The following is an 18,356-nucleotide window of genomic DNA, read 5'->3' on the forward strand; positions in this document are numbered from 1 at the left end:
ACTTGAAAGTAATTTAATACCTTAGAACATTTGTCAACCAATCAGAATCAAGCATTCAGCCCCATAGTATAAATATAAATGATATTTTCACGTTTAAAGACCAATTTTTACTGTGTGAGAAAAAAAAAATTGTACAGACATGTTTTTTACCTAAATTAAATAATTGTCTTTTATATTGTCATTGTACTAAAAAAATTCATTAAGATACAGTGTATATTTTCTACTAACTATTATAGGTTTGAATGAGTAAGCCTTTAAAATAATAATAAAAACATTCTATTTTAAAAAAGATTTTATTTGTATTTCTTAGGGCCCTATCATACACCCGGCGCCAGGCGCAAGTGTTTTTTTGCTAGTATCAGCCCGACACAGTTAATCATGTTTAAATAGAAAATGCATTTGCGCCCATTTGTGCCCATGGGCGTACTGGGGTAATGGGATTCGAACATGCCCTAAGTCCACTTGCGCCATGCACTTTAGACCATGCGCTTAGATTGTTAAAATAGGACCCTTATAGTAAAAAAACTAGGGTCGTCAATAGAAAACAATCATAATTAAACATTTAATAAATATAAGTTAACTTTGACATATTTTATATAAAAAAAACTACTACTACTACTAATAATAATAATAATCTAAATATATTTGTTAAAAATCAAAATCTGCAGACGTCCTAGCTATCCTTTTGGCCCCTGGTTTGGTTTAGGGGACTAAAATACTAATTCCTCTCATAAACAATATGTGTGGATTTGATGTAGCCATCAGCATCAAAAGTCCCTGTGTGTGTGTTTAGTACCAACGCTAAACTCTTAAGCTTTTCAGTGTTTCCTCATTGTAAATGTTAAACATGCGTTTAGTCTGTACTATATTTTGTATGTCTGTGATTCAGGAGGATAATTCCCAGCCCCGAGACAGTTTCCCGGCTAGGCTAGAAGAGCAGTTGCTATCTGCAGAGGGAGCAACAGAGAACACTTTACCCAGAGGCCTGATGCCCAGCCTGGCCTCAAATGGGCTCACGCACAGCAATACCAGCCTGGGCAGCAGCAGTGGTAGCAGTGATACCGGCCGTGCAAAGCTGTCGACACGTAAGGCTCATACACAGTACACATATATCATGCTATACTGTATGTCTACTCCAAAAAACATGTATCAGCATGAGGCTTCATAAATAAGATTCATATCATCAATCATTTTATTTCTAATTTTAAAAACAACGTTATATAATTGCAAGGTTAACATATTTGAAAAGCAATTCTCTCTTTTCATTTGTTCTTCACAGCTTTGACTCCAGGTCGCTCAATGAGAGGTGCAGACTCGGAGAGGTCTGAACATAGTTCCTCTCATCATGCCAGCACCTCCAGCATTTACCAGAATTGTGCTTTAGAGGTTAGAGCAGCACCCTCTGCTGATGGTCAAATACAAGATCACTTCAGAATTAGCAGAAGTAGTACAATTGTACTTCATGTTTCTTTTTGGCAGGTTCTAATGTCCAGCTGCTCTCAGTGTCGGTCTTGTGAGGCTCTGGTGTATGATGAGGAGGTCATGGTGGGCTGGACGGCTGACGACTCCAATCTCAACTGCACCTGTCCTTTCTGTCAAATCTCTTTTCTCCCTCTGCTCCATGTTGAGTTCCATGACTTGCGCGCTACCGCAGGGTGAGTTACACGTTTGATGCCTAACTATATAGCGCTAACATTTTACTTGATTTTACTGTGTTCACATGTGGAAAAATATTTTAAAATTACTAAAAAATATATATTCAAAAAATATATTTTTTTTATATAAAGAAATATTTTGGCAACATTTTACTTAAAGGTGCTCTAAGCGATGTCACGTGTTTTTTAGGCTGAAACATTTTTGTCATATACAGCAAACATCTCCTCACTATCCGCATAATAATACTTATCTATTCATTGAACACACCTTTAAAAAAGTATAATGCATTAAAACACATGACACCCACCAATTTCAGATGTAACAGGGGAATGCTGCAAATATTATAATGCTAGAATATATTAGAACTTTTAACCTTGTTCAGAATTATTTATAAAAAGATATGATGCATTATAACATACATTATGAATAGTCTAGATGGAAATAGGGGTCCACACGCACCCCCCGGCTTTTTTTTATGCCACCTGATTTTTTTTTTATCTTTAAAGTGTCTAAAATAGACACTTTAACCCTCTGGGCTTCTTCGTGCAAAAATGCACGAAAACATTTACGTTTTGAATTTTTTTTTTTTTTTGCTTCATCAGAGGGGGATGAAACTTGGTGACTTTTGTTATATTACCTATGTGAATACACAAAAAAAAATCAAGGAGATGATTCAGATATGTTAAAGGGTTGTAAAAAAAAAAGTCACACTTGGCTTCCTTCGTGCAAAAATGCACGACCATAGGAAATGAATGGGAAATACGAAAAAATAGGAAAACTCAGAGAAACTTTTGGTGGTACAAACTACTGTACAAATCAGCCACTGTGCAGAAAAAAAGTGCACAGCAATGAAGGGGTGACACTCTAAAACATCAAGAGTGCAAATATGACACCCCCCCCCCCCCCCACACACACACAACAAAATTTGCTCCAAACTATATAAAAACTATATAATCATTACTCCAAAACTGTAGCAAGGAGAGTCAAAAGGTAGGTATCGTTTGAAAGAACTTTTTTTTACATTTTTTGAATATATAAATTAGATTACATTTGGACATTGTCCTGCCGAGAAACTGCTGATAAAAGACAATATATATATATATAATTTTTATTATGATTTTGCATATCTTTCTTATTTGTCATGGAATAACTCAGGAAGGAAATAAGGTAGGGGGAAAATTCTTTTTTAGTGAAGTCCCCCTACATGTTAGCTGCATCTTGATTTATTTATTTATTTTATTTTTTGGATAAAGAAATCAAAAGTTACAGCATTTGGAACAGAGATAGCCTTTTTGTACAGTCTTTGATGCCCCCTCGTGGGCAATTGTTTCTCCATGAAGAATATGTTGTCATAAAAGCAATAGATTATGTTAATTCTGGACTCATTTTAATTGTAATAATATGCTGTAAAAAACGAAGTGCCATTTTCAATGATCTGTGAATGTTTCATGAGCTGTATGATGTTTTTGACACATTGCAGTACATTATTTTATAGATTATGAAAAAAAGAAAATCTATTTATCAGCAAATAACTCAGCAATACTTAAGATTTTTTCAAAGTGGATACATTCACTGTAAAGTTCAGACTCTAAGCTTTCAAATGACATCAACTTTGTGTTAATCAAGGCAAAATTTTTGAAAAATATGGTAATGAATATTTTCGCAGCTAGGTGGCGACTGCTGGCGGTACATTCGGTTTTAGAGGGATTACTCAGCACTTGTTATGAGTTAATAAATGCGATTAGATGCATTAAAAAGCTGAGATCCTAAGCTTTAAAATGATATATCATTTGTGTTGTTCCATTCAGTGATTGCTTAGTAATTAGATTTTTTTCTTTCCGAATGGGAATAAAAATAAAAATCAAAAAATATAAAAAATTAATTAAAAAGCTATAGGCAGCCTATAGGCGGTTACAGGACATTACACACATTTATATATTTTTAAAGCCGCTAGATGGCGCTCTTCTCACTTGAACATTTTTTTTTTTTTTAGGCCTGCACTCTATTTTGATGTGAAATGTTGCATTTATTGAAAAAAAAAAAAAAAATATATATATATATATATATATATTATATATATATATTAATTCTAATGGAAAAAATAGCTCATAAAAATTATATAATTAATGCAAAGTATCATAAAAATCTTTAAAAATTCTAAATAATAATAATAAAATATTACTGAACAAAAATATATTTCATTGGTTTTCCTGGGGAAAAAAAAGTTACATTTTAAGGCTTCGTACGTTTTTGCACGAAAGGAAGTCAAGTGTAACACATTAAAGGTATAGCGGAGGATCTTTCCAAATTTTAGATATGACCCGCCCTCTCCACTTTTTGAAAAGTTTGATTGATTCACCAGAATGATTGACAATTAGGAGGACCAATAGTTTAGGTTACCCACCAGGAAGTAAAACATCCTCTGCTATACCTTTAATGAAGAAGCCCAGAGGTTAAAGATAAAAAAAAATCAGGTGGCATAAAAAAAGCCGGGGGGTGTGCGTGGACCCCTATTTCCATCTAGACTAGAATACCTTTAATGCATTATACATAGAGGCTTTAAGTAAAGTGTTATCATCCATCCATCCATCCATCCATTTTCTACCGCTTATGCCCAGACTTCCCTCTCTCTCGACACTTCCTCCAGCTCTTCCGGGGGGACACCGAGGCGTTCCCAGGCCAGCCGGGAGACATAGTCTCTCCAGCGTGTCCTAGGTCTTCCCCGGGGTCTCCTCCCGGTGGGACATGCCCGGAACGCCTTCCCAGGAAGGCGTCCAGGAGGCATCCGGAAAAGATGCCCGAGCCACCTCAACTGACCCCTCTCGATGTGGAGGAGCAGCGGCTCTACTCTGAGCTCCTCCCGAGTGACCGAGCTTCTCACCCTATCTCTAAGGGAGCGCCCAGCCACCCTGCGGAGAAAGCTCATTTCGGCCGCTTGTATCCGGGATCTTGTCCTTTCGGTCATGACCCAAAGCTCATGACCATAGGTGAGAGTAGGAACGTAGATTGACCGGTAAATCGAGAGCTTCGCCTTGCGGCTCAGCTCCTTCTTCACCACGACAGACCGGTACAGCGACCGCATTACTGCAGAAGCTGCACCGATCCGTCTGTCAATCTCCCGTTCCATCCTTCCCTCACTCGTGAACAAGACCCCGAGATACTTGAACTCCTCCACTTGAGGCAGGAACTCTCCACCAACCTGAAGCGGGCAAGCCACCCTTTTCCGACTGAGGACCATGGCCTCGGATTTGGAGGTGCTGATTCTCATCCCGGCCGCTTCACACTCGGCTGCAAACCGTCCCAGCGCATGCTGGAGGTCCTGGTTTGATGAGGCCAACACGACCACATCATCCGCAAAGAGCAGAGATGAAATCGTGTGGTCCCCAAACCTGACCCCCTCCGGCCCCTGGCTGCGCCTAGAAATTCTGTCCATAAAAATTATGAACAGAACCGGTGACAAAGGGCAGCCCTGCCGGAGTCCAACACGCACCGGGAACAAGTCTGACTTACTGCTGGCAATCCGAACCAAGCTCCTGCTCCGTTCGTACAGGGACCGGATAGCCGTTAGCAAAGGGCCCCGGACCCCATACTCCCGGAGCACCCTCCACAGGCTGCCGCGAGGGACACAGTCGAATGCCTTCTCCAAATCCACAAAACACATGTGGATTGGTTGGGCAAACTCCCATGAACCCTCCAGCACCCTGTAGAGGGTATAGAGCTGATCCAGTGTTCCACGACCGGGACGAAAACCACACTGTTCCTCCTGAATCCGAGGTTCTACCATCGGCCGGATTCTCCTCTCCAGTACCCTGGCATAGACTTTCCCAGGGAGGCTGAGAAGTGTGATCCCCCTATAGTTGGAGCACACCCTCCGATCCCCCTTCTTGAAAAGAGGGACCACCACCCCGGTCTGCCAGTCCAAAGGTACTGTCCCCAACCGCCACGCGATGTTGCAGAGGCGTGTCAGCCAAGACAGCCCCATAACATCCAGAGACTTGAGGTACTCAGGGCGGATCTCATCCACCCCCGGTGCCTTGCCACCGAGGAGTTTCTTGACTACCTCGGTGACTTCAGCCCGGGTGATGGACGAGTCCGCCTCCGAGCCCCCAGCCTCTGCTTCCTCAATGGGAAGACGTGACGGCGGGATTGATGGCGGGATTGAGGAGATCCTCGAAGTATTCCTTCCACCGTCCGGTGATATCCCCAGTCGAGGTCAACAGCTGCCCACCTCCACTGTAAACAGCATTGGTAGGGCACTGCTTCCCCCTCCTGAGGCGCCGGACGGTTTGCCAGAATCTCTTCGAGGCCGACCGATAGTCCTTCTCCATGGCCTCACCGAACTCCTCCCAGGCCCGAGTTTTTGCCTCCACAACCACCCGGGCTGCAGTCCGCTTGGCCCGTCGGTACCCATCAGCTGCCTCAGGAGTCCCACAAGCCAGCCAGGCCCGGTAGGACTCCTTCTTCAGCTTGACGGCATCCTTTACTTCCGGTGTCCACCACCGGGTTCGGGGATTGCCGCCTCGACAGGCACCGGAGACCTTACGGCCACAGCTCCGAGTGGCTGCGTTGACAATGGAGGTGGAGAACATGGTCCACTCGGACTCAATATCTCCAGACTCCCTCGGGATCTGGTCGAAGCTCTGCCGGAGGTGGGAATTGAAGATCTCTCTGACAGGGGATTCGGCCAAGCGTTCCCAACAGACCCTCACAGTACGTTTGGGTCTGCCGAGTCTGTCCAGATTCCTCCCCCGCCATCGGATCCAACTCACCACCAGGTGGTGATCAGTTGACAGCTCCGCCCCTCTCTTCACCCGAGTGTCCAAGACATACGGCCGGAGGTCGGATGAAACGACTACAAAGTCGATCATCGACCTCCGGCCTAGGGTGTCCTGGTGCCATGTGCACTGATGGACACCCTTATGCTTGAACATGGTGTTCGTTATGGACAAGCTGTAACTAGCACAGAAGTCCAATAACAGAACACCACTCGGGTTCAGATCAGGGGGGCCGTTCCTCCCAATCACGCCCCTCCAGGTGTCACTGTCGCTGCCCACGTGGGCGTTGAAGTCGCCCAGTAGAACGATGGAGTCCCCAGTCGGAGCACTTTCCAGCACCCCTCCCAGAGACTCCAAGAAGGCCGGGTACTCTGCACTGCCATTCGGCCCGTAAGCACAAACGACAGTGAGAGACCTATCCCCGACCCGAAGGCGCAGGGAAACGACCCTCTCGTTCACCGGGGTGAACTCCAACACATGGCGGCTGAGCTGGGGGGCAATAAGCAAACCCAAACCAGCCCGCCGCCTCTCACCATGGGCAACTCCAGAGTGGTGAAGAGTCCATCCTCTCTCGAGGAGTGTGGTTCCAGAGCCCAAGCCGTGCGTAGAGGTGATCCCAACTATCTCTAGTCGGAATCTCTGAACCTCACGCACAACCTCAGGCTCCTTCCCCGCCAGAGAGGTGACATTCCATGTCCCTAGAGCTAGATTCCGCGTCCAGGGATCGGGTTGTCTAGGCCCCCGCCTTCGACTGCCGCCCGATCCACTTTGCACCGGCCCCTTACGGTCCCTCCTGCAGGTGGTGGGTCCACGGGAGGGTGGCCCCACGTCGCTCCTTCGGGCTGAGCCCGGCCGGACCCCATGGGGGGAGGCCCGACCACCAGGCGCTCGCATACGAGCCCCAACCCCGGGCCTGGCTCCAGGGTGGGGCCCCGGCTGCGCCATACCGGGCGACGTCACGGTCCTCATTTTTTTTGTCATCATAAGGGGTTTTTGAACCGCTCTTAGTCTGACCCGTCGCCTAGGACCTGTTTGCCTTGGGAGACCCTACCAGGGGCATATAGCCCCAGACAACATAGCTCCTAGGGTCATTCGGGTACTCAAACCCCTCCACCACGGTAAGGTGGCAGTTCAAGGAGGGGAAGTGTTATCATATTTTTAAAATTATTTTTAATATTTTTATTACAGCACATTTTGATATTACAGTAATGGTTTATATTTTTGACATATTTACTCTTTTGCCAAAAACCTGAAACAACATTTTTCAGCTGATAATGTTTAGTAAGCAAAAGGTTAGCTCAAACCTAGTTTACATAATTTTTAGACCATTGCGTCGTCTCACTGCATATGTTTAATGTTTTGCACCATAAGTACAACAATACATTTTATGGGATCGATTTATGTTTGACAGTTGTGCTTAAAAACATAAATGTGCTATTTTGATTAATATAAAATAATATTAACTGCTGTATGTTTTTGGTTTACAGCTTCTACTTGACGAGCACATCTGGAGACAGTATCCACAGCTCCAGCACGCAACCAGCCACCTCTAGCTCCTCTGAAGTGAAAGTGGGTTGTCCTAGTGAGCCTTCAGACCTCGTGAGCTTCCCAGAATCTCCGGAGGACAGCAAAGGTCCTGTCGAAATGCCTGGCGGTCAAAGTGGAACTCCAAAGATGTATGTAAACACAATCCTGAAATGTAACATGGGTCATAACTATTTTTTGTGTTTTTTGGTGCATGAGTAAATATTGAAAGCTTGATTTCGGAACCATAAGTGCCAATTTAGTTGAATTGAAAATACCTTTGTAAACTACCTTTACATGCACCCAAATAAATGTTAAATACATTTTGATCAGATTGAAAGGGGTGGTGTAGAACTGAAATAATTTGATCAACAATCTCATTAAAAAATACCTTGCACATATGTCCAGTGCCATGATGTGTATGGTTACATATATTTTTCTTCATATGAACATGCATATGTTTATTTAAGTCTGACTGGACGTTAACTAAATATTTGCAAAAAAAAAAAAAACCTCATCTGACACCTCCAGTGACTTTCTCTAATTCTTAGCATGGCAACAAGGCACTGCGCTTGTGCTAAAGTTCTCTTCAGAATACATGTAATGCACATGTAAACAAATATGTGAATCAGATTGCAACGCCGATTGATGAACATGAGTGCATGTAAACATATCTAAATGAGATTTGTGTTGAGTTGACATGCTGATATACGGTAATATGATATATCACGATAATGAACGTGCACGTTATTGTTATCGTGGGCACTTTAAAATACCGTCAATAATTATTTATTATGAATTATTCCGATTTTAAGAATGTAATTTTAGAATACTTGTCCATAAACCGGTTAAAATGTCAAAGAGACGTGCACACACTGCAACCCCTGATACGCATGTGCAGCATGCAGGAATGAGTGGAGAAGACGTGCTGAATGAAAATTCACATTCACTCTCCAACAGCAGATGGTGCTTATGGAACAGCAGAAATGCTGTTACACTGGTAACCCTGTAAACAAAGCAGCTGCGCCTCTTTCTGTTTCTGAACAGTATTTAAATGTTTTAAACAGCCATTCAGGTTTTTGTATTCGCAATGGTGTTTATCACAGCACCAAAAACGTAAAGACTTAATAGGCCATTTATTTTCAAACTTAAACATTTTTATATTTTGATCTGGAGTCTGGACTACAACATGCCTTAGATATTGATTGAAAATGTTATGATTCATTATTATTGTTTGGTTTGGTTCACTTTACAATAAGGCTCCATTTGTTAACATTAGTTGGTTCATTAGTTAACATAAATATATATTGGAGATATTAATGTGTTGTTTAACCACAACTTAAATATTTTGTTGCTGGAATTTAGAATTTATTTTCCAATGAGTAGGTCAAATGGTAATGTCATTGGCTAACTGATGATTTTTTTTTTTGATCACATTATGATTTATGACTTTGCACTGTAGCTTTGTACCAGAGCCAGTACATTCAGACCCCCTGGGTCTCATTGAGAGACAAGCTGAGAAACGCAACACTTTAACCCGGAGCAACAGTGTGGGAGGCCCACTGCAGAGTCTGGACTTGATTCAAAAACCCAATCATGGCATATCCACCACAAGCCTGCCCAACAGCCTACAAGAGGTGGGGGTGAGTGAGCATCTTCCAGTTTTAATATTCTTAGTTTTTCAAGAATCATATTTATTGCTTACAGTTGTTTGATTAAATCTGTATTTTGTTGTTCAAGGACACTTTGGGTCAAAAGTGGCCCAACCCAAAACCGGTGTCTGTGCCGTATCTCAGTCCACTGGTCCTGCGCAAAGAGTTGGAGTCGCTGTTAGAGAATGAGGGGGATCAGGTATTCAAGCATGACTTTACAACAACCTTTTGATGGTTCACTTAACATGTCCCCCATGGATGTTACATTCATAAAATGTTTCTCTTTCCCATTTTAAATCTGTGGCAAAAAGCCCCAGATCATAGCAAACTTACACTGTTGAACCCTCTGTAAGTCTCTAGTTGTGTTGTGTGTACCAAGAAGACAGAAAGCAAGAAAGCAAGTCTTCATATAACAGCCTGTTGTCTTTTAATGTGCTTGGCTTTATGTATGTATTGTCTTTGATTCATCCATTTCCATTATCTCTCAGGTAATCTATACCCATAAGTTCCTCAGTCAGCACCCCATTATCTTCTGGAACCTGGTGTGGTATTTCCGGCGTTTAGACCTGCCCAGCATTCTGCCTGGACTCATCCTCACCTCTGAACACTGCAACAATGGAGTACAGGTACTTTACCTTTATTCACATTGCCATTCTCTTACTGACTGCTTCAGAGTGGTCTGTGGAATGCTTCACAATTCAGTTTTCAGACCATACAGTGCAAATACAAAAATAAATACTGTGGCCCTGCTTGTTTATATCTATTTATTTACTTATTCATTATTACTTTTTTTTTTACTTTATTACATTATTACCAAATTATTTTGGAATTTGCCATTCGATAATAAACTGAAACAAATCATGAATCCTTTACTAGTCTTGCAGCATATGACTGGCGAACGGCTTCTAGTGTAATGAACAGTTAATGACTGTGCTAAATTTAAAGGGATAGTTCACCCTAAAATAAAAATTAAGTCATAATTTACTCACCCTGGTGTTGTTCTAATGCAGTATGCTGTTCTTTCTTTTTCTGACCAAAAAATGAGACATTTAAGACATGGCAGTGAATAGTGGCAAGCATCAAGCTTTAAAAAAGATGCAAAAGTATCACAGCATGGTCAGATGTTACACGTTTCATATATCTTATGTTTTCTGGGGGTATACGATAGGGTTTGGTAAAAAAAAAAGAAAAAAAAAAAAAGGAAAAAGAAAATCCTGACCTTGACCATTGGTATTCATGAGGCTCTATTTGCACAGCAGTTCACTCCGACTCACCGAGTAAATGCACACAAGTTGTGAGCATCCCAAAACACACCACTGTTACCCACAAGAGTAGCATAAAAAATATGGTTAAACTGGTATGTTGTCGACCACAAATTTTCCCTCTGCAGTGCAGTTGGCGATCAGGGTAGCCATCAAAGGGGCCTTGTCCATAGGGTCCCTCCATTGCTAATAGGCTTATAGTCCGCAGCCGGTGTAATGGGATTTTGTTCCTCAGATGGGCTGCAAAGAGAGATCAGGAAATTTGTGGTCGTCAACATACCAGTTTGTTTAGATTTATTATTATATGGCGAATTCCAAAATCATTTGGGTGTATCATGCATGCAACAATATAAAGTCATAACAAATATGTTCGATACAAGTGAGCGGGGCTGTGGGCAAAATTAGTAGCCAGGCCACTGTTTTGTTTTGTTTTTTCATTTCGCCCACTCCTTCCGATGGCCATCCCGAGTCTGCCATAAATGTAGCACAGTTATTAACAATAAAAATTATGGCACTTTGTGTGAAAAAGGTCATCCTCTGTGTTAGCCTTTTAAACTACTTCTCATCGTCCACGCAGTTAGTCTAAACAGTTGGTCTACACAAAATGCCACCCTGTGCTAATGGAACAGCCTACTGCGCAAATTGCAAGACAAGGGAAAAAATATAAAATCTGTAAGATTTCGTTTATTCAAATGATAATTTCTTAAAGGTATAGCGGAGGATCTTTCCGAATTTTAGATAAGAACCGCCCTCTCCACTTTTTGAAAAAATGCACATGCGCAACACTCTACCTGCTCCCGAGAGGGAACGCCTATTAAACGTGTGCGAGGTTCTCCTCGTGCACGCTCTGTTTACAAGTTGCTGTCGGCATCGCTCATACAAGATTACTTTCCAAAAGAAGATTTGCACTTTTTCTCCAAATAGCATGCCAAACTTTACCTGTCGAGTAGAAACTTCGCGACTGTGGCATCAGTGGGAAGCCCAACCTGTGTTTTCAGCGCACGCCATCATGTGAAACAATCTCCCAAAAACACTCTGATCTTGTTTCTGTCTTCTGAGGCCTTTCTCTTCTTCTCATACAGTTCGTACAAACTTTTTCTCTTGCGACCCTCAGACATTTTCAAAGGACCCGGTGAAACGGCGAGCTTCAATGAATGGCTTAGCTCTAGCTCACCACACATAAACACACTGAAAGTGCGCATGTGCAGAAAGCGAAAACTAAGGGACGAGCACGTACGACGGCCTTACGTAAACATATCACCAGAATGATTGACACTTAGGTGGACCAATAGTTTACACTACCCACCCGGAAAAAGAAAATCCTCCGCTATACCTTTAAGTCACAATTTAGCAAAAGGAAATTTTAAAAAGGACACAAAATGGCAGTTATCCATTGATGAAGTAACTGAAAAAAGTAAAATGAATGCTTAGTTTAATTTTTTTATTTACATTTGCACTGTATGGGGTAAAAACTGAATTGTGAAGCGTTACACGGACTCAGAATGAGCCATCATGTCTCATGAAAATATACCTCATTTGTTGAGTCATTTTGTGTATTTCAACCCATAATTGCTTGTTTGGTGAACTGAACTACATGATAAAGCTACCCTCTCTGTTTTCCTCCTGTAGCTGCCGCAGACATCTCTGTCTCAGGACAGTAAGCAGGTGTATGTGCAGCTGCTGTGGGACAATGTCAACTTACATCAGGATCCCACCGAGCCCCTCTATCAGCTCTGGAGGACCTTCTGTGAGTACAGCAGGGGTGCTTTGAGAAGATTTATTTGTTCAGTATTAGCATTAACACATTAATGTTCATTGACACATTTTTTTTTTTTTTTGGATCAACTACATTAATGTGCACATCTAAATAAATGTAATAAATATTGTTTTGTTATGTAGAAACCTCATGAATGGATTGCCATTAAGCTACTTCATGTATGGCACTGAATGTGAGTGTCTTTGTTGTGCAGTGCAAAGAAAGGGAACTCTAAGCCCCACTGACCACCAGGAGACTCGAACTCTACTGAACAGCATTGTTCGCAGCATTCAGACGAACGATGTGTATGGCCCCATCAACATGCTCCTTAGGGAGATCAAGAAACACCCAGAAGTTAAACGCCAGAGGTTGGACATGCATGCTATATTTTGTATAAATGACTAAATTTGAAATGAAACTGTTAGACTGATAAGTCATTTACAGACAATCTGCTAGCAATCACATTGTTTACTACATGGCACAAGGCTGACTGACCTCTGTTGCTTCTGAAGCCGGAGTTTACTTTTTGTTTAACATTTCAATATTCTTATTCAGTGTTTGCTGTGAGCTGGTCCTGCATTGAGTTGATTTCCAGAGGCGTTTTACCTTTATAAGGGCAATTTATGTGACTTCCTTATTAAATGTATCTGCCAATGGGCTAGATTTTTTGGTTGCAAGTAAAACACTGTAAAAAATAAATACAAAATTCGCGAATTTAGTACTTATATGTATGCTTTGGATGTTTAGAATGAATTCACATAATATAGTAAATGTCAAGAATGTGAACCTGTGCTTACATAGTACTGTTTACAGTACTAGCATGTATTTTAGGTTATTACACATTAAAACAGGTGTGCATTGTTATTTATATAATTTCATTTATTACCCTTCCCATAAAAAAAAAAAAAAATGATAAAGGTTATTACTTTGCATAGGCGCATTAAGAGTGGTAGCCTAGTTTTCTAATACATGCATTAGTGTAATTTACGTCAGTATTGTGACCCACATAAAATATTTGTTATTACCTGTACTGCATTAATTGAAAGGCAGTTAATATAAAGCTTTTTAATACAAATTATTTTTAAAATATACTTGTAATAGTATTTTCGTTCCATGACAACGTGGGTGTCTTGTTCTAGTGTTTAATTCTGAGGAAAACTCTAGCCTACAAACCTCCGAATGACTGGACTAGGAAAGACACAGCCTCACTAGGATGCAGCCTTCCTTTTGAGAAGCACCCTATGTGTGTTAGAACCCTGCCTTATACTGAGAACTGCACAGGACATGCCAAAAATATATATATTGTGTCTGTCATTTGAGCACTTTTTATTAATTCTGGGGCACTCTGTTTAGTTAAATTGTGAGCACGTTGTATTAATTCGTTTCCATTATGTACCTAGGACTACAACAAAGGATCAAAAAGTAAAATGTGGGCACAATTTAACTAAAAGATGGTACGTCCGTATAATTTTACCATGTAAATTAGACATTTTAAGTTTTTCATTGAAGTCTGAGGATAGTTATATTTCTTAATTATTGCCAATTTGAATATAAAGTTCAGTGTTTGTTGTAACAGTAGTCAAAGAGTGGGAGTCTTACGCATTTCTATGATAATCACTCTTCTGCAACCGCAAAAACAGCAGTAGTTTGCATAGTTGATCTAGTCCACCAAGACCAAATACATTAACATTGTCATATCCAATAACATGCTAAAACTATCCCAAGAGTTTTCACAGCTGAATATGCAGCTTAATAAGAACCCTGTTGTTTGTGATCACCAAGGTCTAACTCATTTGCAATCATTTTGTCATATATAGGTGTATGAGTATCTTGTGTTCTAATGAACTCTTCTCTTCATGTCCAGGAGTATCTATAGGGAAATTTTGTTTCTGTCACTTGTTGCCTTAGGAAAGGAGAACATTGATATTGGTAAGTAAATGCTGTTCTTTAATTTCACATGAAAGTGATTTCATTACAGTCATCAAATTAATTTAATAAGTGCTTATAGGGTCAATCTCTATATCTCCATGTCAAAAGAAAGATAAAAGTTGTATTTACATAAAGAACATTAAGTATATTTTTAGGACCATTAAGATGCAATATTTTGCATTGAAACGGAATGTGTTTTTAAGACATTGCAAATAAATCTCCTTCTCATTAATGTAATGTGAAAAAAAAAGAGAAATTATTAAATATAATATTTTTTACAAAGTACATTAAGTATTTATATCTCGTTATTATTAGTTACTGGAATAAATTTAATTTTTGCTAATTGTGATTTTTTTTTTTTTTTAAATCAAGATGATTCAATTACTGAAAATAAGATTGATTTATGCATTAGAGTAATGAGAATATTAAGGAAAATTGTGCTTAATTGTCAAAAAGCTATCACATTTAAAACATTTTTTTAAAAATCAATGTTTTTCAAATCTTCTGGCAAATATAATTTCCTATGGAAGGCATATCCTTGAATTATATGAGATTCACTTCTTAACTATCTTTTTTAACTTTGTTTTTCCCTCACAGAAGCCTTTAATCGTGAATACCGTCTTGCATACAATGAGCTCAGCGCTGAACAGCTTAAAGTCCTATCCCCCATTGACAGACCACCTAGCAACGGTGTGCAGTGGTGCCTCAAGTGCTTCGGAGCCCCGTTCATCTGATTTGCTCCTCTTACCCACAGTGACTGTATAAGCCCTAAGTCAGGATTGTACAGTAATTTCCTTCATTTGCACCATCCCCTGAAATGGTACTTTTTTATCATCTACCAGAATAAAAAAAAATTTGGCTTCTTTGCTCTGAAATTCCTGAGAGTGTCGTGGCACCAGCCGTACAGCGGGTAGACACTGCATTTTACTGTTGATCTTCAGATGTTGAACTGCCTCTTGTGTGTGAGCCCTTTTCAAACCGCAGTGGAAGTAAATGAAAGACTAAGAGTAATCTTCTTACTGTAAAATGGCTCTCTACACTGCCTTTGACTCTAGCTTCTCTCTTCAGCCGACCTGTGGAAGGATTCTATGGATATGGGGAGAGCATTCTGGAGAGGTGTCAGTGACAATGGTCTTATTTGATGTGCACTTTCAGAGATAGTTGCTTTATCGTTCTCCATTGTCGCCATGTGTTTATATATATATATATATATATATATATATATATATATATATATATATATATATATATATATATATATATTTCTGTATTGGGATATTTGAACTCTGTTGCCTTTCTCAAGTGAGGGATCTTTGGCTAGATTTCTGTGGAGTCTTAAACACAGAGCCCTTCGATGTTAATGTAGGCTTTTCAGTGTTCACGTTCAAGATGAGAGGTGCGTGTTCAGTAGATAGACCACACCTTAAAGTGGTATAATGTGAGAGAGGACAATCAGATGAAATCCAGAACATTCCAGAAAGCATCTCTAATGTCTTAAACAGAGGCTAGAATCAATATGAATGATGGAAAAGTGATAAACTGTTGATTTGTTTCTTAGAAATACTTTAGACCTAAATGTAGGATAATGATGTATTGTGGAAAATATCGTGAAATACATCTGGAATGGAGGAGACGATTTATGAAGTAACTCTTTATTAATGCATTCACACAGACATACACATGGTTTGTTTAATACACATGCTTTGATTAAAAGACATAAAATATATTTCCATTATCTGTATTAAGAAATGACTCTTTAACACAGAATAGAAAATGTTCATAGCACCTCAAACAACAAGAATATATATCAAAATATTTTTTTAAACTTGCTTTTTAATCTGCTAGATGACTTTAGTTATGGCAAATTAGTGTTCATTAATTTTATTGAAATCTTTTTTTCTTGTCCCATTGTACAAGCGAATCCAAAGGATGTAAAAATCTTCAAGTCACTGCCATTAAAAAATTATTCAGTGAAATCGAAATCATTATTGTGCCTTATTATCAAGTCAAAGTAGGACTTGTGGATTTGTAAAAATGTATGATTAATTTACTACTAATAAATTAACATGAGCAAATGGTCTGCCTTTATCATTTTAATTTATATCCTGACTCTTTTCTTTCATTGAATATGTAAATGTGAAATGTAAAAGTGTAAATGAAACATCATCCCATTGTTTGTGGAACAAGCCAGGTGCAAACGAAGTATGTTAAATTACTATTGTCTTATCATCATTGTCAAGGAATGTTATTGTATTTGATGCATAACGGGACTCTTTAAGGCTTCATCGCTGTTTTCCCAAATTACAAAACCTATAGAACAACAGCATACACATCCATAATAGTAACCCCTAATATATATATATATATATATGGAGAAGTATTTTTTGTGAGAATGGAAAGTTTGGCATTTGATAATATAGTTTTTTTTTTTTTTACTAGGCGGATATATTGTGCAGGCTTATTATCTCATTATTTGTCTTGTATGCTTGCATTGAATGGCCACATAAAATAAGGAAAACTCTGATGCACCAAACTGTTTTATGAATTATTGAATATAATTCAGGGCTCCAGACTAACTTTTCCACTGGTTGCACTGGTGCTACCAACTTTCTCAGTTGGTCGCACCAGCATATGATTTGGTCGCACCTTTTTTTTTTTTTTTTTGCTACATGCCATGGGATTAATCAATGCATGCTGATGAATAGTGGTCTTAATCTGCATACCCTAGTTTTGCACTGATGTAATAAGACTGACAGTGACACAAGACCTCATGTTAGCAAAATGTTTTAATCTTTAAACTCTAAAAAAAACTAATAAAAAACATGTTCTTTAATGTTTGATTATAATTTTACTGTCTTCACATAGGGATGGGAATTGATAAGATTTTATCAATAATAATGCCACTGACGATTCTGATTATCGATCCGATTCTTTAATGATTCTCTTATTGATTCTTGATAGCACTGTGTGGAAAAATGTAGTCAAATGCTTTTCAAAAAAACAAGTGGTTTTATTTATTTTAAAGCTTAAGCTTGAGTAAGCAAACTGTACTTTTTATGTAATTTATGTAATAAATAGAACCTTATTGTAAAGTGTTGCTGATTTGTTATACACCGATTCAGACGTCTCCTGAGTTCACTGTTGGAAAGATCAGTTTTAACCATTCATTAAAATGAATCGGTTCAAAGGAGTCATTAGTTCGCGAATTGGACGTGTCGTGCGCGTTGTGTGTTTATCCCAGCAGTTAGGACATGGACATCCAAGATTTGTGTCAACACAGAAAACATTTCATCACTGGATAGTTTTTTTTTTTTTTTCGTTTAATTAAAGTGGGTTTTTTTTTTTTTTTATGTCAGCTGAATGTCCGGAACGCTTTTCAGAGAAGATAAGGCAACTTATTTAGCACAATTCACACCCAGCGGTAATTCAGGAAAAAAAATAAAAAATCTCCGAATGCTCCATGGAAACTCGTCCGACCTTTTACCACCGTGTCGATTTATTTTGATTAATATGCGCGCGGGAGAGAGAGCAAGATAGCGCTTAGTTTGGAGACGGTGAAGTCTTGTTTACACTTTCGCCTGGCTCCGAAGAGAGAGAGTGCGCGCGCGCGACCGGGGCTCTCTCTCTCTGCTCGTTCTTTCAGTTAAACATGCGCCCTGTCACAAGCGCAGCAGTTCATCTACATTACTCACCGATCAAATAAGACTTTGGCGGGCGCTAAAACAAGTTCAATGCAGGAAAATTCATGCGTGAATTTAACTGAGTAGTACATGACCATGCACTCGCACAAATGCGACCACAT

General features: G+C 39.8%; 1 protein-coding gene across 6 annotated transcripts in view; it reads left to right on the plus strand.

Moving 5' to 3' along the window:
- Window positions 1–15,425, plus strand: part of dennd4c (DENN/MADD domain containing 4C) — a 201,057-nt gene extending 185,632 nt beyond the window's left edge. For 5 of the 6 annotated variants that reach the window (XM_081350713.1, XM_081350715.1, XM_081350717.1 and 2 more), the window contains exons 24-34: window positions 890–1,085; window positions 1,280–1,386; window positions 1,480–1,655; window positions 7,919–8,107; window positions 9,418–9,598; window positions 9,696–9,806; window positions 10,096–10,233; window positions 12,499–12,616; window positions 12,840–12,993; window positions 14,490–14,554; window positions 15,152–15,425. In XM_081350713.1, the coding sequence (XP_081206839.1) occupies window positions 890–1,085; window positions 1,280–1,386; window positions 1,480–1,655; window positions 7,919–8,107; window positions 9,418–9,598; window positions 9,696–9,806; window positions 10,096–10,233; window positions 12,499–12,616; window positions 12,840–12,993; window positions 14,490–14,554; window positions 15,152–15,288 (1,572 nt within the window). In that variant the 3' untranslated portion in view covers window positions 15,289–15,425. The remainder of the gene's footprint in view (window positions 1–889; window positions 1,086–1,279; window positions 1,387–1,479; window positions 1,656–7,918; window positions 8,108–9,417; window positions 9,599–9,695; window positions 9,807–10,095; window positions 10,234–12,498; window positions 12,617–12,839; window positions 12,994–14,489; window positions 14,555–15,151) is intronic. The other variant, XM_081350716.1, reaches the window with a different exon arrangement.
- The last annotated feature ends 2,931 nt before the right edge of the window (window positions 15,426–18,356 follow it).

This window comes from Scardinius erythrophthalmus, assembly GCF_964197995.2.
Source record: "Scardinius erythrophthalmus genome assembly, chromosome: 2".
Classification (NCBI taxonomy): domain Eukaryota; kingdom Metazoa; phylum Chordata; class Actinopteri; order Cypriniformes; family Leuciscidae; genus Scardinius; species Scardinius erythrophthalmus.